The sequence below is a fragment of the Aythya ferina genome (genome assembly GCF_964211825.1).
Source record: "Aythya ferina genome assembly, chromosome: Z".
Lineage (NCBI taxonomy): Eukaryota > Metazoa > Chordata > Aves > Anseriformes > Anatidae > Aythya > Aythya ferina.
Window position 1 is genome coordinate 85,511,611 of NC_140299.1, and position 18,596 is coordinate 85,530,206.

The 18,596-nt window shown below is 52.9% G+C and overlaps 2 protein-coding genes and 1 long non-coding RNA gene across 6 annotated transcripts in view; all 3 read left to right on the plus strand.

Annotated features, from left to right (window-relative positions):
- The window catches only part of LOC311427670 (delta-1-pyrroline-5-carboxylate synthase-like), a 101,607-nt gene that overhangs the window by 46,154 nt on the left and 36,857 nt on the right, over positions 1–18,596 (plus strand). For 2 of the 4 annotated variants that reach the window (XM_084505213.1, XM_084505217.1), the window contains exon 4: positions 71–203. The exons of 1 other annotated variant lie outside the window; for it this stretch is intronic. In XM_084505213.1, coding sequence (XP_084361339.1) covers positions 71–201 — 131 coding nt within the window. In that variant the 3' untranslated portion in view covers positions 202–203. Of the gene's footprint in view, positions 1–51; positions 204–18,596 lie in introns of those variants that run through there. One more of the 4 variants, XM_084505212.1, reaches the window with a different exon arrangement.
- Positions 1,001–2,735, plus strand: LOC311427675. Its single transcript, XR_014687478.1, has 3 exons — positions 1,001–1,488; positions 1,888–2,074; positions 2,272–2,735. It is a non-coding gene; the product is annotated as an uncharacterized lncRNA (long non-coding RNA).
- On the plus strand, positions 2,748–12,335 carry LOC311426604 (maestro heat-like repeat-containing protein family member 7; the record flags this gene model as incomplete). Its single annotated transcript, XM_084503071.1, has 20 exons — positions 2,748–2,851; positions 2,968–3,079; positions 3,325–3,411; positions 3,577–3,681; positions 3,790–3,970; positions 4,532–4,623; positions 5,112–5,252; positions 5,444–5,598; positions 5,710–5,848; positions 6,427–6,614; positions 6,703–6,840; positions 7,604–7,718; positions 7,849–7,989; positions 8,518–8,694; positions 9,195–9,350; positions 9,463–9,678; positions 10,430–10,531; positions 10,734–10,836; positions 11,154–11,213; positions 11,391–12,335. The coding sequence occupies 20 exons, from the start codon at positions 2,748–2,750 to the stop codon at positions 11,579–11,581; spliced, it is 2,703 nt and encodes a 900-aa protein (XP_084359197.1). The 3' UTR covers positions 11,582–12,335.

Below are 18,596 nucleotides of genomic sequence, written 5' to 3' on the forward strand. Positions count from 1 at the left end.
GATCACTTTGTTGTTGTTGTTGTTGTTGTTGTTTTAATTCCCTTCTGACAGGTGTCTTCTTTGGCCATAGCTAGCGGAAATGGCTTGCTAATAAAAGGAGGGAAAGAGGCAGCATACAGCAATCAAATCCTTCATCATCTGACTCAAGAAGCACTCTCCATTCATGGAGTCAAAGATGCAGCGCAAGTAGTAAGTGTCTAGAATTAAAGCAACAACTTTTGTGCTGTAGCATGTAGAAAACAAAAGAGTACACTTTTGTACTCTTTTCGGAGAGCTTTCTTGGCTTCTCCATGCAACCCCAAGCTTTTCCATAGAAACGATCTGCAAGCAGCTTCTTTGGGGTGGCTGCATGCCATTGCTGAAATACGACTACTTCCTTTTACATAGAAAAAAATCATTCTCTGCCTTGGAAGAGCATTTCCCCAACCCTTTCTCTACTACTCTTAATTCTGACTTCCTGGCTGGCAACCTCCCGGACCCAAATACTATTCTGATTAAATCTATTAACTTACCTTCTTACCTCAGTCGTTTCCCATTTTATGTTTCTCCTCCTCTAATCTGCTTCATCCACATATTTTGAACATTTTGTCTCACTTGCCTTTATTCCCACCCATTTTCCCGCCCATTATTTCCCCCTCCCACTGTTCCACAGGAACAAAGGCCACTGTCCTACATAGTTGCTTTGACATGCGTAATGTTTTGTAGCAGAGATGCATCACGAGAGAAATATTTGTGAAGTACTTAAATTACACTCAAAACATGGATTTTTCACATAGCATTTCCATTTGGCAAATAGTGTATACAAGCAGTGATTGATGCAGGAAAACATGGTAAAATAGGTCATGTTCCGATAATGTTAAAGTCATATTAAGAGAAGCTTGCCAGATAGCTAGTCAGGAGCAAGTCCTCACTCGCTTGTGTTTTCTTTTTGTCTTTTTTTTTTTTTTAATGTCTGGTTTGGTTGTGTTTTGTTTTGTGTTTTTTTTTTTTTCATAGAATACCCTGAGTTGCAAAGGACCCATGAGGACTACCAAGTTCAACCCCTAGCTCCACACAGGACCACCCAGAAATCAGACCATGCATCTTGGAGCGTTGCCCAAACACTTCTTGAATTCCAGCAGGCTCAGTGCTGTGACCACTGTCCTGGGAGCCTGTTCCAGTGCCCTGCCACCTCTTGGTGCAGAACCTTTCCCTAACATCCAGCCTGACCCTCCCCTGTCACAGCTCTATGCCATTCCCTTGGGTCCTGTCGCTGTCACCTGAGAGAAGAGATCAGCACCTGCTCCTCCACTCCTCCCTCTCATTGTTAAGGTGTCTTAGCTGCTACGATTAAATTCAGAGATTGACGATGCATTAGATCTTCTTCATCAGGATCGTAAAATAACTGAAAGTCCTTGCCTTGTTTTGGGCCCAGTAACTCTTTTGTGTCTGAAACATACACTTTGGAGAGGGCTGGTGTCAGTTTACAAAAGAAAAGGATAAAAACAGGTAAGGTCTTTTGTAGGGGAGACTTGCAAACCTGGAAATATCTGCCTTCCTTGAAACTCCCCTCCCCTCATTTTATATTGCTGACTTTGACATTCTATGGCATAGGCTATCCCTTTGGTTAAGTTTGAATCGGTTGTGGTTATGTGCTCTCCTAACTTTTAGCAGACCCTCGACCTTCTCACTGTGGGGGGAGAAGAGAAAGCCTTGGAACTGTGTGAGCACTGTTTAGCAACAGCCAAAACAGTGGTTTGTTTAAGGCAAAAATCCAAAATGTAGCAGTATAGGGACTGCTATGAAAAAAAATAACTCTATCCTAGCTATACCCAGAACAACAAGCTGTACTTTTTGCCTGTTACGCATTGGTACAATCTACAGCACAAAATACTTCTGGTATTGCAGGTGAAGATTCATGCTGGCCCAAAGTTTGCCTCTTACTTGACGTTCAACCCCTCAGAAGTGAAATCTCTCCACGACGAATATGGGGATCTGGAGAGCTGCATTGAGGTTGTGGACAGTGTACAAGAGGGTGTCGAACATATCCACAAGTATGGAAGCTCTCACCTGGATGTTACCGTCACGGAGAATGGTTTGTGACCAATCTGTTCCCTTAAGCTTCTGCTTTGGTTTCACTGTGGGATCTTGTTATTAGCATAACTACTTACATTGCAGTAGTTTCTCTTATCTTGGTTCTGTAGTGAGCATAATCAGCTGGAACCCTATGAGCTAAATCTATCTGTAGTTGTGTTTAATTCAAGGAAAACATGTTGTGTGCCCTTATTCCAGGAGGTGAAGGCATGTGTTTGAGCAACTGGCCAACGACAAGTCAACGCATGCTCTTGTCAGGCAGATTGCTTTGTGTTCCTGTATTGTACAGACTTACCACATCAGACAGTTTTGCAGAAACATCTCCTGAATCCTGGAGACGTCTTTAGGCCTCCGAAGGAGGAAGAGGTGAGCTTCTATAGAGGGAATATGGGCTGTAGGAAAGATCAGACTATATACGTTTTGTCTTCCCAGGTTGCTTTTAAGCCTTGCAAACAAGGACCACAAGTGTTTTTCTCCATCTCTCCCAGTCCTTTATTTCCCAGTTCCGCATCTGTAGCGTAAAAGCTGCATGTATCTCAGTTCCCAGTTTCTTGCTCCTTTGATGCCGCGAACTTCTGTTCCTATGCGCCACTCTGTGCTTCTTCCACTCCTCTGCATGAGGTTTGAACACTCTGCCACTTCAAAACGTAGCTAGAACTGCTCCCAGCCAAAGGATGACTCTCCATACAAGGCTAAAACTTCTGAGAGTTAGCTACAGTAAGGTCATTTTGATTTGTGGCTCATCAGTACAAGGCTCCTCACAAGCCTTGCTCACCCAGTACAGGACCCACCTGGTGACCCCAGGCCCTGACATCTACGGTCACCTTCCCAGGGCATCTGGGCACTGCTCCTAGTGCCAGCCTCCAATGGGCACCTTCTCTCCTCTCCTTGCAGCAAAGAGAACCTAGCACTGCTGTCACAGCACCTCGGCCCCTGCATCAACGCCATTGGCTCTCTTGCTTCAGAGACGGAGAGGGGCAAGTTGGATGCTTCACTTTATGCTGAGGTAAGCAGCGAGTGAGCTACAGAGAGCCTGCTGCCAGTCAGTTCCTGCGCACTTTTTCCTAGTTAGCTTTGGCTGCTGAAAGACCACGGGAGAAACAGAAAGACAACGGAGATCCTGAGACACCACTGGGCAGGTTGCTGGCACCACTGGGCAGCTGAGGCCTGCCTCAGGCAGCAGGCATTCAAGCCAGCTTCCCATGAGGAAGGACCAACAAAAAAGCACCACCCGCTCTGTCTTCCTTACAGATTCTGAAATCTCTGGACAGCGTGCTGGAAGTGCTGGTGTGTACTTCATCGGACTACACTGCCGCTACGCTGGAGATCATCTTGCGGGTCTGTCCCCAAGGCCGCGACGGGCTATACCCCCTTTCCAGGCTCTTCTCTTGTTCAGGAGAAGCCTGGGCACGCTGTGTAAACCCTGCCCGGCGCTTGGCAGAGCTGCCGCTACGGGAGCTGCCACTGCATCCCAAGGCAAACCAGCAGCTTTTCTCTTCTCAGGCCCTGCTGCCCCTCACAAGATCCGAGAAAGTGGCAAAGCGTCGGTATGCCGTGGGGAGGATTGCCAGTCTGAGCGAGGCCCTGATCCCCACTTCTCTGATGCAGGTAAGGAGCTGGTGGTTCAGGCAACCTCTAAGCACTCCCTCACCCCTTCCTGCTGTCTCAAGTGCACTAGCTCAGCCAAGCTGCCACTGTCCATCCTCTCAACCCCAGGACTCGTTCACAAACAGAGTGGGCACGGTCAGCGTTCGCACCTTCCAGACGAAGCCTGTGCCACTCCTGGGGCAGCTGATGGGGTGCCTCACCCTGTGCTGTGCCGAGGAGGACAAGAACATCAGCTGTGGGTCTGCAGAGGCTCTTCACGCCATCCACAGGATCGTGATGGTGCGACAGAGTAAGAGAGGCTGGGGTGGGCTAGCACCTTCCAGACACGAGGGCCCGGTCAAGACCAGGCATGGTGATACGCCGCTTTGTCCGCCCTCCCCAGCTAGAGGAAAGAGCAGCACATTCCTCCAAGGGTGGAGCAGGGGAGCAGCCGTGCTGCACCAACCCTAGGGGGCTCCCCCAGCCCCTATTGGAGCAGCAGGATGTCCCCTGGGGCAGTGGCTTAGTAGCCCTCCTGAGAACCAGTGCACTGGAGAGCCTGTAGCAGTAGCAGCATCGTGGGGCTTCTCTCCTGCTTCAGAGCAGAAAGCCGGACCAGACTCTCTGGCCTTTCTGCAGACTGCGAGGCGGTTTGCCCTCCTCCCCCTTGCAACAGAAGACCCATTTCCTCCCTGGCATGTCTCCTGTCCCCACCCCCTACCCTCCACCCAACACAGAGTGCCCCTCTTTGACAGACACAGCGCCCTGCCACAATCAGAGCTCTGCTTGGTGTTCTCAGCTGTCTTCTCCAAGCAGCAGCTTCTGCATCATTCCTACCACTCACCCACTCTCTGTTTGCCTTGCTGCCCAGGCCACCTGATGACACCTACCTATCCGTATCTCTTTCTGGAGCGGGAATGCCCAAGCACCTTCCTGCCCAAGGACGCTGCTAACGAACCAACGGTAATGAGCCCCTCCCTTCCTGGGATTCTTGGCTGTGAGGTTGACAGGAGACCTGGATGAACCAGTGCCCCAAGAACTGCGGGCAGGAGGCAGGGTCCGTCACGGCCTCCCAGCAAGCCGGCTGCAGGGTCCCACCATATCTCAGCAGGGAGCAGCCAAAGGCTAATGTCAGTGGCCAGCGTCAGCACTGCAGGTCCAGCTGTCCTGGCCACCCACAAGGCCTGGCTGCCTACACACCACCAAGTGTGCCCTGACCCTGACCTCCACCACCTGCCTTCACCCTGCGGGGCAGTTCCCTCTCCGCAGCCACTGAGGCTACAGTCATCCCAGCCCAGGCCGGCCCTTGCAAGCCCACGCCAGCTCTTGCTCCTGCCTGTGCTGGGGGCACAGTGCCAGCACTGCCCTGGCTCTCTCTCCAGAGCTGCCCTCGCTGCTCAGCTGCAGCCCGCCACCAAGGCAGGCTGTGTGACATGTCTTCCCTCTCGCAGGTATTTGGCAGCTTCCTCTTCCCTGTCGAGAGGACGGACTTCATCCTCACCATCTTGGAGGGCATGACACACCCCAGGGTCTCTGACACAAAGGTGGTTGCCCGCGTGTTGGATATGATCACAGACTCACAGATGGAGGAGGTTAGCAGTTTGCAGACAGATTGCCCTGTGCTGTTGCCCTCTCGGGGGCCGTTCTCCCTGGCCCGGGTCCAGGGCTTGGGAGTCCCCGACAGCCATTCGGGCTGGCAAAGAGCCACAGGAGGGAAGCATTTGCTGGTGGCAGCTGGGGCCATGGCTGTGCTCCGCTCCATTCTCCCTCGTCTCTCCTCCAGGTGCCACGGGTCATGCAGATCATCCATGACCGCCTGGCGTCGGTCAGCAAGGAATCACTCCTGGACATCCTGAAGAGGACCCTTTTCCAGATCACCTCCTTGCACCCTGAGCACGCGGTCCAGGGCCTGCTGGAGGTCTTCCCGTGGTGCGATAGGTACAGGGCCCCCCCACCCACCTCTGGCACAGCTCAGGACCCTCAGGGCCGGCACAGGCCAAGGGGCAGTGGCTGGGGTGGCCCCATCGACAGCATGCTTTGTCTCTGCAGGGTTGCCACGGCCATGTGGCAGACGATGGTCTCCGAGCCCTGCGTTGCAGAGGACGTGCTGAGAAAGCTGCTGATGCAACGCATAGGGCCTGGGCACGATGGCTTTGGCCCACACCACAACTGTGTCCGTTCCTGGGCTGTGAGTTCCTGGACCAGGCCTCGCTCACCCCCAGTGGGGCTGCACTCCCCTCCCCATCCCCTCCTTCCCTCTTCCTCTGTCCCCAAACGCCAGCCTTCCCTGGGGCTCCCCAGTCAGGGGGGCTGGGAGCCAGAGCCCAGCAGGGCCACATGCACTGCTGGGGCCCCACTGCGCACAGGCACGCAGCCCACCCCTGCCCTGCCGCTCTCTGTCCTCCTCCCTCCCCGCCTGCTCCTGCCTTGCTGGGCAGCCCCGGGCAGGGCGGCTGCCTGGCCCAAGCAGGCTGCAAGGTTTGGCCCAGGGAGCTGAGGACAGCTGGCAAGACCCCCGGGGCCTGCTGGGCCCTTTGCTCTGGACACGAAAAGCTGGCTTGCCCATGCCACAAAGCAGAGACGAACCCAGGGAGCCGCTGGGGCTGGGCCCCAGGCCAGGCAGCCAGGCAGCGGGCTCTGGCCCGGTGCCTCCATCAGCTCAGAGCGACGCCTCACCCCCACCTCCCTCACCCCCCAACCCGCAAGCTCTGGCAGTGCTGCAGGGACACCTGTGCACTGAGAGCTGCACCTGACTGTTTTCTGCAGGTAACCAGTGCCATGAACAAGATCTTCCAGCTGCCCTCCAGCAAAAACATTGCGCACTCACTTTTCCACAAGCTCTACATTGCCGTGCTCTTCCAGATCTCCTTCATCCATGAGTGCACACTGCAGGACTTCAGCAGGAGCAGCAGTCAGATGGGGGAGTGCATGTGGCCTCCAGGCATCTTTCTCAGGTGCTCCATCCCCTCTGCCAGGTCTGTGCCCCAGGCCGGAGCCAGCGCTGGGGCGCCACATGTGACGCGCATTGTGCTCTGCATGCAGGACTGCGGTGATGACCATGAGAGCTCTTTTCCAACACGTGGGGGGTGCCACTTTGGTTGAAGACATCCAGACGCAGGGTGGCTGGGACACGCTTTTAAGACATGAGACCTTCCACACAGGTGTTGCTGTGCTGACTAGGTGAGCGCCTCATCAGTTGTCCTTGTCTCCCCTGGCACTCTTCCCCCAGAGGTGGAGGGCCCCACGTGATCCCCTTCCTCGTGGCTGGTGAGGTGTCCCCAGGGGTCCGAGGGACAGCGTTGACCCTCAGTGCTGGTGACTGAGGGATCTCAGGAGAGACCGGCAGGGGAAGTGGCCTCTTTGATCTTTAAGGTCCCTTCCAACCCGAGCCATTCTACGATTCATTCTATGATTTCCATGCTGCTGCCTCTGAGAGCTCCTTGGTGAAGGGCTGCTCTTGCCCAGTGCAAGAGGAGGACTCGCAGGACCTGTCACCTTCCAATGCACTCCTTCCTCAGGGACCAGTGGTGCAGGAGAGTGCTGGGGCTGGCTCTGCAGGCAATGCCACAGCCTGCACTGGAGCTGTGTGGCAGAGCAGCCGAAAGGGTGGCCAGAGAGCGCGGGAAGGCTCAGTGGCCTGGGGATCCAAAGTGGTCAGGAAATGGCATCTGTTGGAAGGCCACAACTTGTGTGTAGGCAGGGCATCCCTCAGTGAATCGAGCACATCTGTGCTCGTCACCCTCCATGTTTGCAAAGGCAAGGTATGTGGTGAAGGGCGGGCGGCCTCTCCTCAAGTGGATGGCACCAGCTGCTGAAGCAGAGTGCAGAAATGCAAGCCTTGCCCTGGTCTGGCCCATGGGATAACAGCTAGCGCTGAAAGCACAGTCCCAAGGAGGTTTGTTTGCCCAGCTTGGTACTACCAATGCGTTCTTCCCCTGGCCAGGGCTCTGCGAAGCAAAGCACCGCTCTTCGGTGCCTCGGCGTTTGAAGAGGCAGTCATATGTCTCCGCCAGAGACAGAAGCACAAGGAGATCACCGCCATGGCTGTCTTCATGGAGGTAGGGCCTAGCAGCAAGCGGTGCCTCTCCAAGGTGCCTTGAAACTCTGGGCTCTCTGGCAGATTCAGCGTGCTGCCAGGAGTCCTGCCGGCTGGGCCAGGCTCTCACTGGGCTGCTGGGTGTCTTTCAGTTGCTGGACTGCGTAGACTTTGAGCAGCTTGTCAATGCCTGCATCCCAGACATTCTTCATTCACACCTGCGCAGTCAGTCCTCGGTGCTGCGTAGGATGGCGGTTACAAGCCTCGTCACGCTGTCTACGAGACCCAAGATGGTGAGTGGGGGCATCTGGGCCAAGTGGCGGCATCCGCCTGGGGCTGGGCTGCAGGTGCTGTTGCCCGCAGAGGCTTGCTTGGACTTTGCCAAGAATCGGGAGGGGCGGTAGTGGCTCCACTGCTCTCACTGCCTTCTTCATCAGCCCCTGAGCGCTTCTGGGCAGCCCCTGCCTGGACTGTGCAGCACGAGGAGAGCGGCACCAGTGTCCGCTCAAAGGCACCTCCTGCTGTGCCAGAAAGAGGTCAATGCCAGGCCCCAGGCCAGCCAGCGCAGGGCTGCCTCAGCTGCAGGAGCACTCTACCCAGAGCAGTCATCCTGCTGAGGTTGGGAAGATGAGGCCCCGCACGGGGCCAGGCTGACACAAGTGGCTACTTCTGCAACCCAAGGCAGCAGCCTTCTGTCTGAAGGGGCCTCAGCACGCTCCTGGAGACAGACCTCTGCTCTGGGCTGTGCCTGCTGTAAGCAAAGGGCTTCTGCCAGGATGGTCTTCGGTGTTTCTGAAACAGAACTGCTGTGTTTCACGTAGGCAGTAACTCTGCAAGACCTGCTGCCAGAGGTCGTGCAGCAACTGCAGGATGCCAACAGCGACATCAGTATGAAGGCCGTGACTGTCCTCCGCAACACTCTGCGCCTAGCAGATGGGCAAGTGGCTGGCCCCATCGCTCTGCAGCTGCCTGACAGGCTCCTGCCCCTCTTTGAAAACGTAAGACTGGTGGGCAAGCAGGAGGTTTGGCTAGCGTGGCCACGGGGCACGTGAATGTGGCCTGGGGGTGGTGCGTCCCTCTCCGCGTGTCTCACGGGCCTGCGAATTCTTCGCCCACCACGATCCCTGGGCACGTGCTGGAAACGTTTTGCTTGGTGCTTCTTGGGCTCTCCTGCTGGGGCAGCCCCTCCCTGTGCAGAGCCCTGCAGATGTGTGCTCCACAATGGCAACTTCTCCTCGGCCCCTTGCTGCCCATGGCCGCTTCTCCCCTTGCCATGTGTCCCCTTGCCAGCCCCAGGGTGGACCATCTGCAACCCACTGCCTTGCCCTTCCTGTGTCTTGAGCCATTTTGCACTGCCCACACACTTGGCCTACCTGCCACAGCTCACTGCAGAGTGAGAGCCAGGAGCGTGTGTCTCCCTGTCTGCCACACCGACCCCTTGCTCACTGTGAGCTCGGAAGAGCCTGGACTGAGGTCCTCCCTTGTTCTGTCTCACCAGGAGTGCAGCTGCATGAGAGAGCTCTCCATCCTTCTCTGCAAGGATGCCATGGAGGTTGCAGAGGGCACCCATAAGATGGAGATGAAGAAGCAAGTGCAGAGCACCATCCTCCCCCTCTTCTTCCACCTGCATGACCAGGACCAGCGTGTGGCTGAGGTGGGGACACTAAGCTGAGCATTCACTTGAGGGGGCAACACCCCTCAGGAGGGCCTGAGCATTAGGGGCATGGGCTGTTAGCAAGGCTCCCTCTGAATGTGCCTCACCTCAGGGCCAAAGCTCCCGAATCCAAAAGAAAGGTGCAGAGCCCCTCTGTGCCTGCACCAGGCCCACCACAGCCATTTTGCCCCTACTACACCTCCGCCTGCACAGAGGGCCAGAGCGGAGGGGCGTCTCCCTGCCCCACATCCAGCCCCGCATGCAGCCCTCCACAGAAAAGCCCACTGGGAGGCTTCCTGCAGCCCCAGAGCTGTCAGGGGCCAAGAAGGTGGGCACGGACATTTTCCAGACCTGCCCTGCCTGCTCCCAGCTGTGCTCAGCAGTGCTGCGTAGCCACAGATACCTAGGCACTAGAGCTTTCACGGGCATCCCAGCTGTGCCTGCAGGTGTCTGAGGCCAGTGGTGAGGTGCCCAACAGCTGTCGACCCCATGTTATGCACAGGGACCCGCCAGATGCCTAGGCTGAATGCTCCTTTGCTCTCTTGGGCATGAGCACCCTGGAGCCGCCAGCGTGCTCACTGCAGAAACCCTGGCCTGCAGGCTGCCCTGGGCCACGCAGAAGGGTGCAGCCCCTGCCAGGGGTTGCAGGAGCCAGCATGGCTGCCAGCCTGGGAAGGGAGCCACAGCCAGGGCAGGGGTCTGGCCCTGTGTCCGCGGTGGCGGGCTCTGGAGCCCAGGCCCTAGGGAACAGCCTGCTGGGGTCCCCATGCGTGGCGTCCCTGGCTGCCTCCTGCCCTGGTGCCTCAGTGACTGCAGCGCTTCACCTGCCTGCTGGCCTTGGCTGCAGATGAGCAGCTCTGGGGGACTTCTGTCCTGCAGCCCCAGCAGCATGAAGTGCCGGAGCTGGTGGTTGCCCCACACCTCTGCCCGAGCACTGAACCCTCTGGCAGATGCCTTCCCCAGCTGCTGCACCTCCCCAGCAAGGGCCAGAAAAGCCCCCAAGCCTCGCCAAGGTGCAGGACAACCAGGGCCTGTCCAATGCGCAGTGGTTTCATCTCCCACTCTCTGCTGCTCTGCAGGCCTCTCAGGACGCCCTCCTTGGTGCTGCCAAGCTCCTGAAGTGGAAGCAGCTCAGGAACCTGCTGGAGACAGCGCAGCCACAGAGGATTGGCAAGTGCCTGGTAAGGACAACTGCCCGAGGGCTCCCAAAACCTGGCCCAGACAAGGCCTGCCAGCCCTGGCCCAGGGTGCAGGGTGGCTACCCTTGCCTCTAGCCACTGCATCAGGCTATCCCAGCAGGGGAAGCCAGTCCCACGTACAGGGCTGGCCTGGCCAAGGGGCGAGGCTGCACCAGCCCCATCCACATGTACTATTCTCTTCCAGCTGGTGGGGCACAGCAGCAGAGTGGATGACTACCTGTGCCAGAGCCTGCCATACCTGTGGAGCCCCCAGGAGCCCCTGCAAGAGGCGGCCATCAGGTTCATTGGTGAGTCACAACCCCATGGGCCCTCTGTGCCCCACAGCAGCTTGGCCGCAGCCCCAGCTGCTGCTGAATCAGCCACGTGGCTGCAGAGCACTGCCGGCTCAGAGTGGGCCTGGAGTGCCTGTGGGGGCTCCCTGCTGCCCTCGGCCACCCCCTGCCCATGCAGTGGTTGCTGGTGGGAAGCTTAGCGAGTGCCTCGCAGCCTCCTTGGGTGGTGTCACACTTGGGCACACATGGCCAAGCCGGCAGGGATGTTGAGGGGGGGACTGTGTCTGGGGCGAGCTGGCCAGCGGGATCTGTGATGGGCTGTGTGTACCTAGGGCTTGCCGGGCAGCACTTGGTGGATGGGCGCAAGGAGAAGCTAGAGAACATCATCGAGGGTGAGTGAGGGCAGTGGGGTATCAGCACGAACTGGCTGGGAGGAGAAAAGACCCTGGGCAGTGAGCTGCGACCCCTGCCCCAGCTGAGGAGGTGGGGTGGGCTTGGCAGGAGGGGTTCCTGGGCATGCTTCCCAGTGATACAGGCTCTGAGCTGCCCTCTGTTCCTTTCCATGTCAGCCCTGAGAAGCATGGAGGGCTACAGCAGCCCTTCGGTCTCCTCCCTGGTGACTGAAACCATCCTGGTCCTGAGAACTTCCTCCACATTCAGCCTGCAAGCACTACGTTACCGGCTCCGGAGGGTGTGGGAGAGGAGGCCCCGTGTCCCGAGAGCTGGCTGGCTATGCTGCTGCAGCTGTGCTCAGTGCTGAGCCCAGCTCCAGCCCTCGGGCCCCGCCGAGTAACCTCTCTGCTGGACTTTCCCCAAAGAAACAGCCCTCTTTCTTCACTGCTTGAACGTGTCATTTTTTTGTGTGAAAACTGAATGGTTAGAAAACTCCACGGCACCAAGCTGCTCTGCTAGGCTGTGAAACCAAGAGGAAGGAAAGCTTTTGCTTCCCTGGCCACAGCGTGTTAGAGCAACCCACTGCCTCGTCCTTCCTGGGCGTCGGGCCATTTTGCTAGGAACAGCGTGATTTTAGAGTGAGCCTGATGGTACGGAACTGAGAGATTACATGACCAGCCCTGAGTCTAACTGACAACCTACTCATGTCCTCTGGATGAACTTTGCTCATTATAATCTCACTACAGTGCCAAAATACACCTCCATCCCCAAGGCTACCCGCCTCCAAGGTGCAACTACCTCTCACTGAGCACACGCTCTGAATTTCCCTGAGCAAAAACAAAAGCCAGGAAAATGTATACCAGTCACAACAAAGGCGCATATGACTTGAGTCGCTCACTACCTAAAAGCAGGAACATAGTAAAAAAAGGGCTCAAGAGAGGAAAATGTTGGGGAAGACACCACCACAGACAAGTAGGGAGGACGTCGCTGACTCCTGGCATCAGCCGAAGGCTGCCGTGCTGAACCTCTCTTCCCCCCTACAGGGATGCCTACAGGGTGAGGTCTGAACCCTCAGTTACAGCGAGTGCTTCCCTGGGAAACCTAACATTCTCTATAGAGTTGTTCCACAAGTTAACGTATATGCAGCTGGTTGCGTTAGTCATAGTCTTGGTATTTGCACGTGCTTTGCAGACAGAGTCTTCATCAGCGGCAATCCAAAAGAACCTGTGCTCGTGTTGCTCCAATAAACTACACCAGTCATTTACTAGACTGAAAGTGTATTACACGATATGTGCATCCATGATCACGATAATTTAGTCTATTGAATACAACTGGATTTATAGTTCCAAACAGGGCATCGCTCAGAATCCAAACCCAGCCACCCCCAGCCCCTCTGATATCTGAGGACAAGTTGGAACGCAAGGGGGTTTAGGTCCTGCCAAACTTCCTTATCCTTTAACACAACATGCTTTACTAAACGTCTGCTACAGTGGAGCAAATTACTAATGTTCCGGCAGATTCTATCACCTCAGCGCTACAGGAGGTCACATCCTTATCAGCAGGGGTAGTTCAGAACCATGAGGGGTTAGACTGCATAGTAGCATCCCATGGAGCAGTAGGTACACGGCTGCGTTGGAGCTGCTTGCTTCTATGTAGGTGAAAATCAGGTGATCGCCAGTGATGCTGTTATCTCAAATCCTTCGTGCCCCATGCTGGCTGCCCAGTGGGCAGCTGAGCACCACACAGCTGCTCTCTCACTCCGTCCTTGCACCGGGAGTGGGGAGAGAGCTGGAGGGGCCAAAGTGAGCAAAGTCATGCATTGAGGTAGCGCCCAAAGAGAGCAGGCTGGCTTCTGCTGGGATGTCAGCCATTGCTGTGATGAGCACTGAGCCTGGGCCAGGGAAGGCGCTGCAGCTGACATGCGGGACAACGGAGGGATCAGAAGTGGATCAGTGAGGGATCAGTGTGGGTTTCTGAAGGGCTGGTCCTGGGTCTTTGTGCCTAAAGGCAGGACTCCGCAGAACCACCAGCAGGGGACAGGTATCAAGTCAGGGATTACTTGAACAAACTCAGCCACCATAAACAGAAATGGAGGTGGGTGCTCTGACCAGCTCCCCAAACACAAGTAGCGGTATGCCATGACACCCCAGGATCGCAACCCCATGGTTGTGGAGTCTTTTCTGCGCATGAGTTTGGCGAGCCAGGCAGGAGGACTCTGTTCGGCTGCAGGATCGACTGTGGAGCAGACCTCCTAGGCGCGCCCCGAGCCCCTTTTTCTCTCTCAGAGGAGCTCCTCTCCCAGCCGCTCACTGCAGGGATACAGGAAGTTCCTGTGGTTGCGGGCAAACGGTACACCTTAATTAAGGTAAGCCAATTGGCCGGGGAGGTCGATAAGCCGCATAGAGATGTCTAGCATGCAACACGAACCCTGAAGGCGTCTTGGGAGGTGGCCGGTAGAGTGGCCAAACGGAGGTGGCCGATAGAGCGGCCAAAAGGGGTTTTGAGTAGAAGCTGCCATACCCTGGTTCTAGGAACCACAAGGAACATCCTGAAGATCATAGAAGAGACGGGAGGAGGGTAGGCGAGCTTTAATGGTAACTGGCATAATGTTTGCAGCTGCTGGGGAATAATTCTAATTGGAATAATAACTGTATGTTGTATATGTAAAGGCCCGGGCATTTTTGTTAAAGTGTTCTTTTAAACATATGTTAATATGTGAATATGTAAATATAATATAAGAACTGCCATTGAGGTGTATGCCTAAGGGAACGAAATTTGCCCAGGCATATTATCTGCTCGTCGGGTTTAAATGTCCTCAGTGTAATTGTCTACAGGCAGTTAATTTACAGTGGTCTGATTTTACTTGTGTATCTCTATATATTGTGGATTTTGGAGGGATTGGGATTGACTAGTAAAGAGCTCCTAGGAAAATGGTGCAATATTAACTGCTATAGATTAGAATGGGAAAAGGTCAAAGCAAAGAAATCCCGCGGAAAAGCCCCCTAGAATGTATACTAACACATTGGAGGGATATAATGGGAAGAGGGGGGACAGAGAGTAAAAGAACTGTTATCAAATATTGTAATCAGTGGTGGCCACTTTATAAACTAGAGGATGGAGAGGAGTGGCCCCACAATGGAACTATTAATCATAACACCATATTACGGTCAATATGTCCTTTATTACAGTCAATAAAGTCCTTTGAGGAGAGAAGGAAAATAGGATGAAATGTAGTATACAATATGTTGTTTCAGCATCTTAGAGAGAAAAGGAGCGGAGTTAATTGGCCCTTGACTGAGCCTTTGGTGTTGGCATTAGAAAAGTACAGGCTGGAGAAAGATAAAGGAAGTGATAAAAGGGTTGTTGAAGGTGTTAAAGGTGTTTAAAGTTGAATGAGCAGGGAAAGAGGATGCAGGAATTTTAAAAGCTCTGTCTCAGCCCCAGGCTGAGATCTCAAAATCACAGGTGTTAGCCCTCTGGGGCAAAGGGATCATGATGGGTCCCTGAGAGTTGTTATGGAAACAGAAAAGCAGTTAACTCTTAAAACAACCTGAGTTCATGTGCAAGCTCAGATTGCCAATGGGACCGCTCAGGGAACTGTTGACAATTGCATTCCCCTGACCGACCCCACTGAGACCCTAATCATCCCGAAAATTATGAAGTTAAGTTAATACTCGAATCTGTTTGAATTGGGAATTGAGAATATGCTTCCAACAAGGTCCAAAAGAAACCCCCATGGAATTTTTGGACCAACTTTGAAATGTAATGGAAAAAAAAAAAAAATAAAAAAAATTCGGACCCAGATCTCTCGGATTCAGAGAACAAACTGACTAGCCTTTTCCTAGGGTAATCAGCCCCTGATTTTGGCAGAAATAACGGGGACCTGGGGAATCTACCCTAACGGATCCTCCACTGGTTATAATGAAGATAGGGGAGAAACGGAAGTGAACTTTCTTATTGGTATGGGGGCAACATATTCAGTTCTAAATCAAGCATTAATGGCTTTAGGGAATGATTATGTTAGGGTAAAAGGTGCAACCGATCGACCTGAAAAGGCTTATTTTTGTCAACCTTTGAAGTACAAGTTAGGGAAACAATGGGGCATACACAGATTTTTATATATGCCTAACTCCCCAAGGGCACTCTTAGGTAGAGATTTATTAGAGCAATTAGGAGCAGTAATAAAATTTGAAAAAGGGGAGATTACTCTGGAGGTAAAGGATCAACAATATATACAGGTAATGAGTTTAGCCCTAGTCAACCTGCCAATGGAAGGACAAGTTAATGAAGAAGTCGTAAACCAGGTATACCCAGGCGTATGGGCTACTGATGAACCTGGGAGAGCTAAAAATGCCCCACGTGTTGAGATTCGACTCAAGGAGGGAAAGCAGCCAGTGAGGATCGAACAGTACGCTCTAAAGCAGGAAGATAGGGAAGGAATTTGACCAATAATAAAAGTGTAAGTAGGATTGTTGAGGGAATGTGAATCCAATTTTAATACCCCTATATTACCTGTCCACAAGCCGGATGAGTCATATAGGGTGGTCCAGGATCTACGGGCAATAAATAACTGTATTAACACCAGAACTAGCCTGGTTTACAGTTTTTGACTTAAAGGATGCCTTCTTTTGCCTCCCTCTCCATGAAGCCAGCCAGAAAAGATTTGCATTTGAATGGGAAAACCCCAGGAGTGGGCGTAGGACCCAACTCACCTGGACGGTGTTACTCCAAGGCTTCAAGAATAGCCCCACAATAGTTGGAAATCGGTTAGCGAAAGATCTTGAATCCTGGGAGGCCCCACCAGGAGAAGGGAAATTGCTGCAATATGTTGATGATATTCTGACTGCTGCTAGAACAAGGGACACCTGCCTGACTTGGGCGGTGAATCTGCCAGACTTTCTCGGACTCCAAGGGTACAGGGTATCTAAGAAAAAGGCCCGAGTAGTACAAGAACAGGTAACCTATTTGGGATATGAAATCAGTGCTGGGGAAAGGACCTTGAGACAGGCTCGAAAAGAGGCAATATTCCAAACTCCAAGACCACAAACAGTGAAGGAACTATGGACCTTTTTGGGTATGAGCGGGTGGTGCCATCTATGGATTTAGAATTACGGACTGCTTGTTAAACCCCTGTATGCACTCACGACTACTGAACAGAAATGCCTTCAATGGAACAAGGAAGCAATACAAGCTTTCAAGCTACTGAAGAAGGCCCTGATGTCAGCTCCAACTTTGGGACTCCCAGATGTGAGTACGCCATTTTACCTTTTTTCCCACGAGAAGCAGGGGATTGCCCTGGGAATATTAGCACAAGACCTGGGCCCATACCGTAGGGCAGTTGCTTATTTCTCCAAACGATTGGACACAACTGCAAAGGGATGGTCTGGATGTTTGTGAGCGGTTGCGGCCATAGTACTAAACATCCAGGAGGCCCAAAAATTTACCTTGGGCCAGAAAATAACCGTGTTAGCATCCCATACGGTATCTGCAGTACTGGAAGCAAAAGGTGGACATTAGCTCTCCCCACAAAGAGTTTTGAAATATCAGGCTACAGTGGTGGAACAGGATGATGTGGAAATTGTAGTCACCAACATTGTCAATCCAGCTTCTTTTCTCAGTGGGAACACAAGGGACCCAGTGCATCACAACTGTCTGGAAACCATCAAAGCAGTATATTCGTGCCGTCCAGATCTGAAAGACAATCCTATGGAAGACACAGAAAACTGGTTCACTTATGGGAGCAGCTAAGTCGTAAGTGGCAAACGACACAATGGTTATGCAGCTACCACTTGTAAAGAGGCAGTAGAATCCGGGCCTTTACCTGCGAACACCTCTGCACAAAAGGTGGAAATAATTGATCTGACCCGAGCCTTGGAATTGGCCCAAGACAAAATCAAAAACGTCTATACAGACTCAAAATATGCCTTTGGGGTTGTACATGCGTATTGAGTGATCTGGAAGGAGAGGGGATTACTGAATTTGCATGGCAAAAATATCAAGCATGCAAAAGTAATCTTGAAGTTGTTGGAAGCACTTCAACTCCCTGAGAAAGTGGCAATCGTGCACATCAGAGCACACCAAAAAGCAAACTCAGAATTGGAAAAAGGAAATGAGCTGGCAGACAGAGAGGCAAAACATGCAGCCAAAAGGGAGGTAAAAACAGAAGGGGCCCTGATCCCCAGTGGGCAAATCTCCCTAGAAGGTAAGCCCAAATATACCAAGGAAGATCAGAAATTAATTACTGATCTAGCAGGTTCCTATAATGAGGAAGGGTGGGCTCTTACCCCAAGGGAAAATGATTATTCCCTCTTACATGATATGGCCCTTGATAAGAGAGGAACATAGAAAGAGGCACTGGGGGACTGAAGCCTTATATAAACATTGGATCAGAGAAATTGTAGCAAGGAACCACTGCGAGACAACTGACTCAGCAGTGTGACCTTTGGCTCCAGACTAATCCCAAAACTACTCCAAAATTAGGGATAGGCCAAATTGGAAAAGGTAATGGGCCTGGACAACAATGGCAGATTGAGTTTTTGGAACTGCCAAGAAAAGGGGGGTACCGATACATGTTGGTATTAACTGACACCTTTTCAGGTTGGCCGGAGGCGTTTCCTACCAGAACAGCCAAGGCTAGGGAGGTGGTAAGAATACTAATACAGGAAATAATACCACGTTTTGGGGTACCAGCTACTATATCCTCTGACAGGATATTCATTTCATTTCAAGAATAGTGCAACATATCAGCCGCCATCTAGGTATAGATTGATAACTTCATACCCCATATCGCCCTCAGTCAAGTGGCCAGGTAGAAAAGACGAACCACTTGATCAAACAACAGATTGTAAAGTTGGGACAGGAAGCGAATCTGGCCTGGCCTCAGTCTCTTCCTTTGGCTCTCTTATGCATATGAACAAGGCCAAGAGCAAAGGAGGGACTGAGCCCTTTTGAAATCCTGTATGGACAACCCTATGGAATACAGAAGGGGATGTCCGCACAAGCAGGAGACAAAATTATGACATCCTATATGGTGGCATTAGGGAAACAATTAGACAAAATTGGAAAATATGTAGCTGGAACCCGGAGTAGCATTTTGGATAGACCTATACACAATGTACAACCTGGAGATTATACATCTATATATGTAAAGTCTCTTGCAGAAAAAAACTTTGGAACCCCAATGGGAAGGACCCTTTCAGGTGCTGCTTACATCATACACCGCAGTAAAAATTAATGAACAACCTGCTTGGATTCACCACATGGGAATCAAGAAGTCAACGCAAGGTCCATGGACACTTGAAACGATGGGACCCAATAAGTTGAAATTGAAAAGGCAACACGTATGGACTTTGGACATTGCTTGTAACTATTGTATCAGCTCA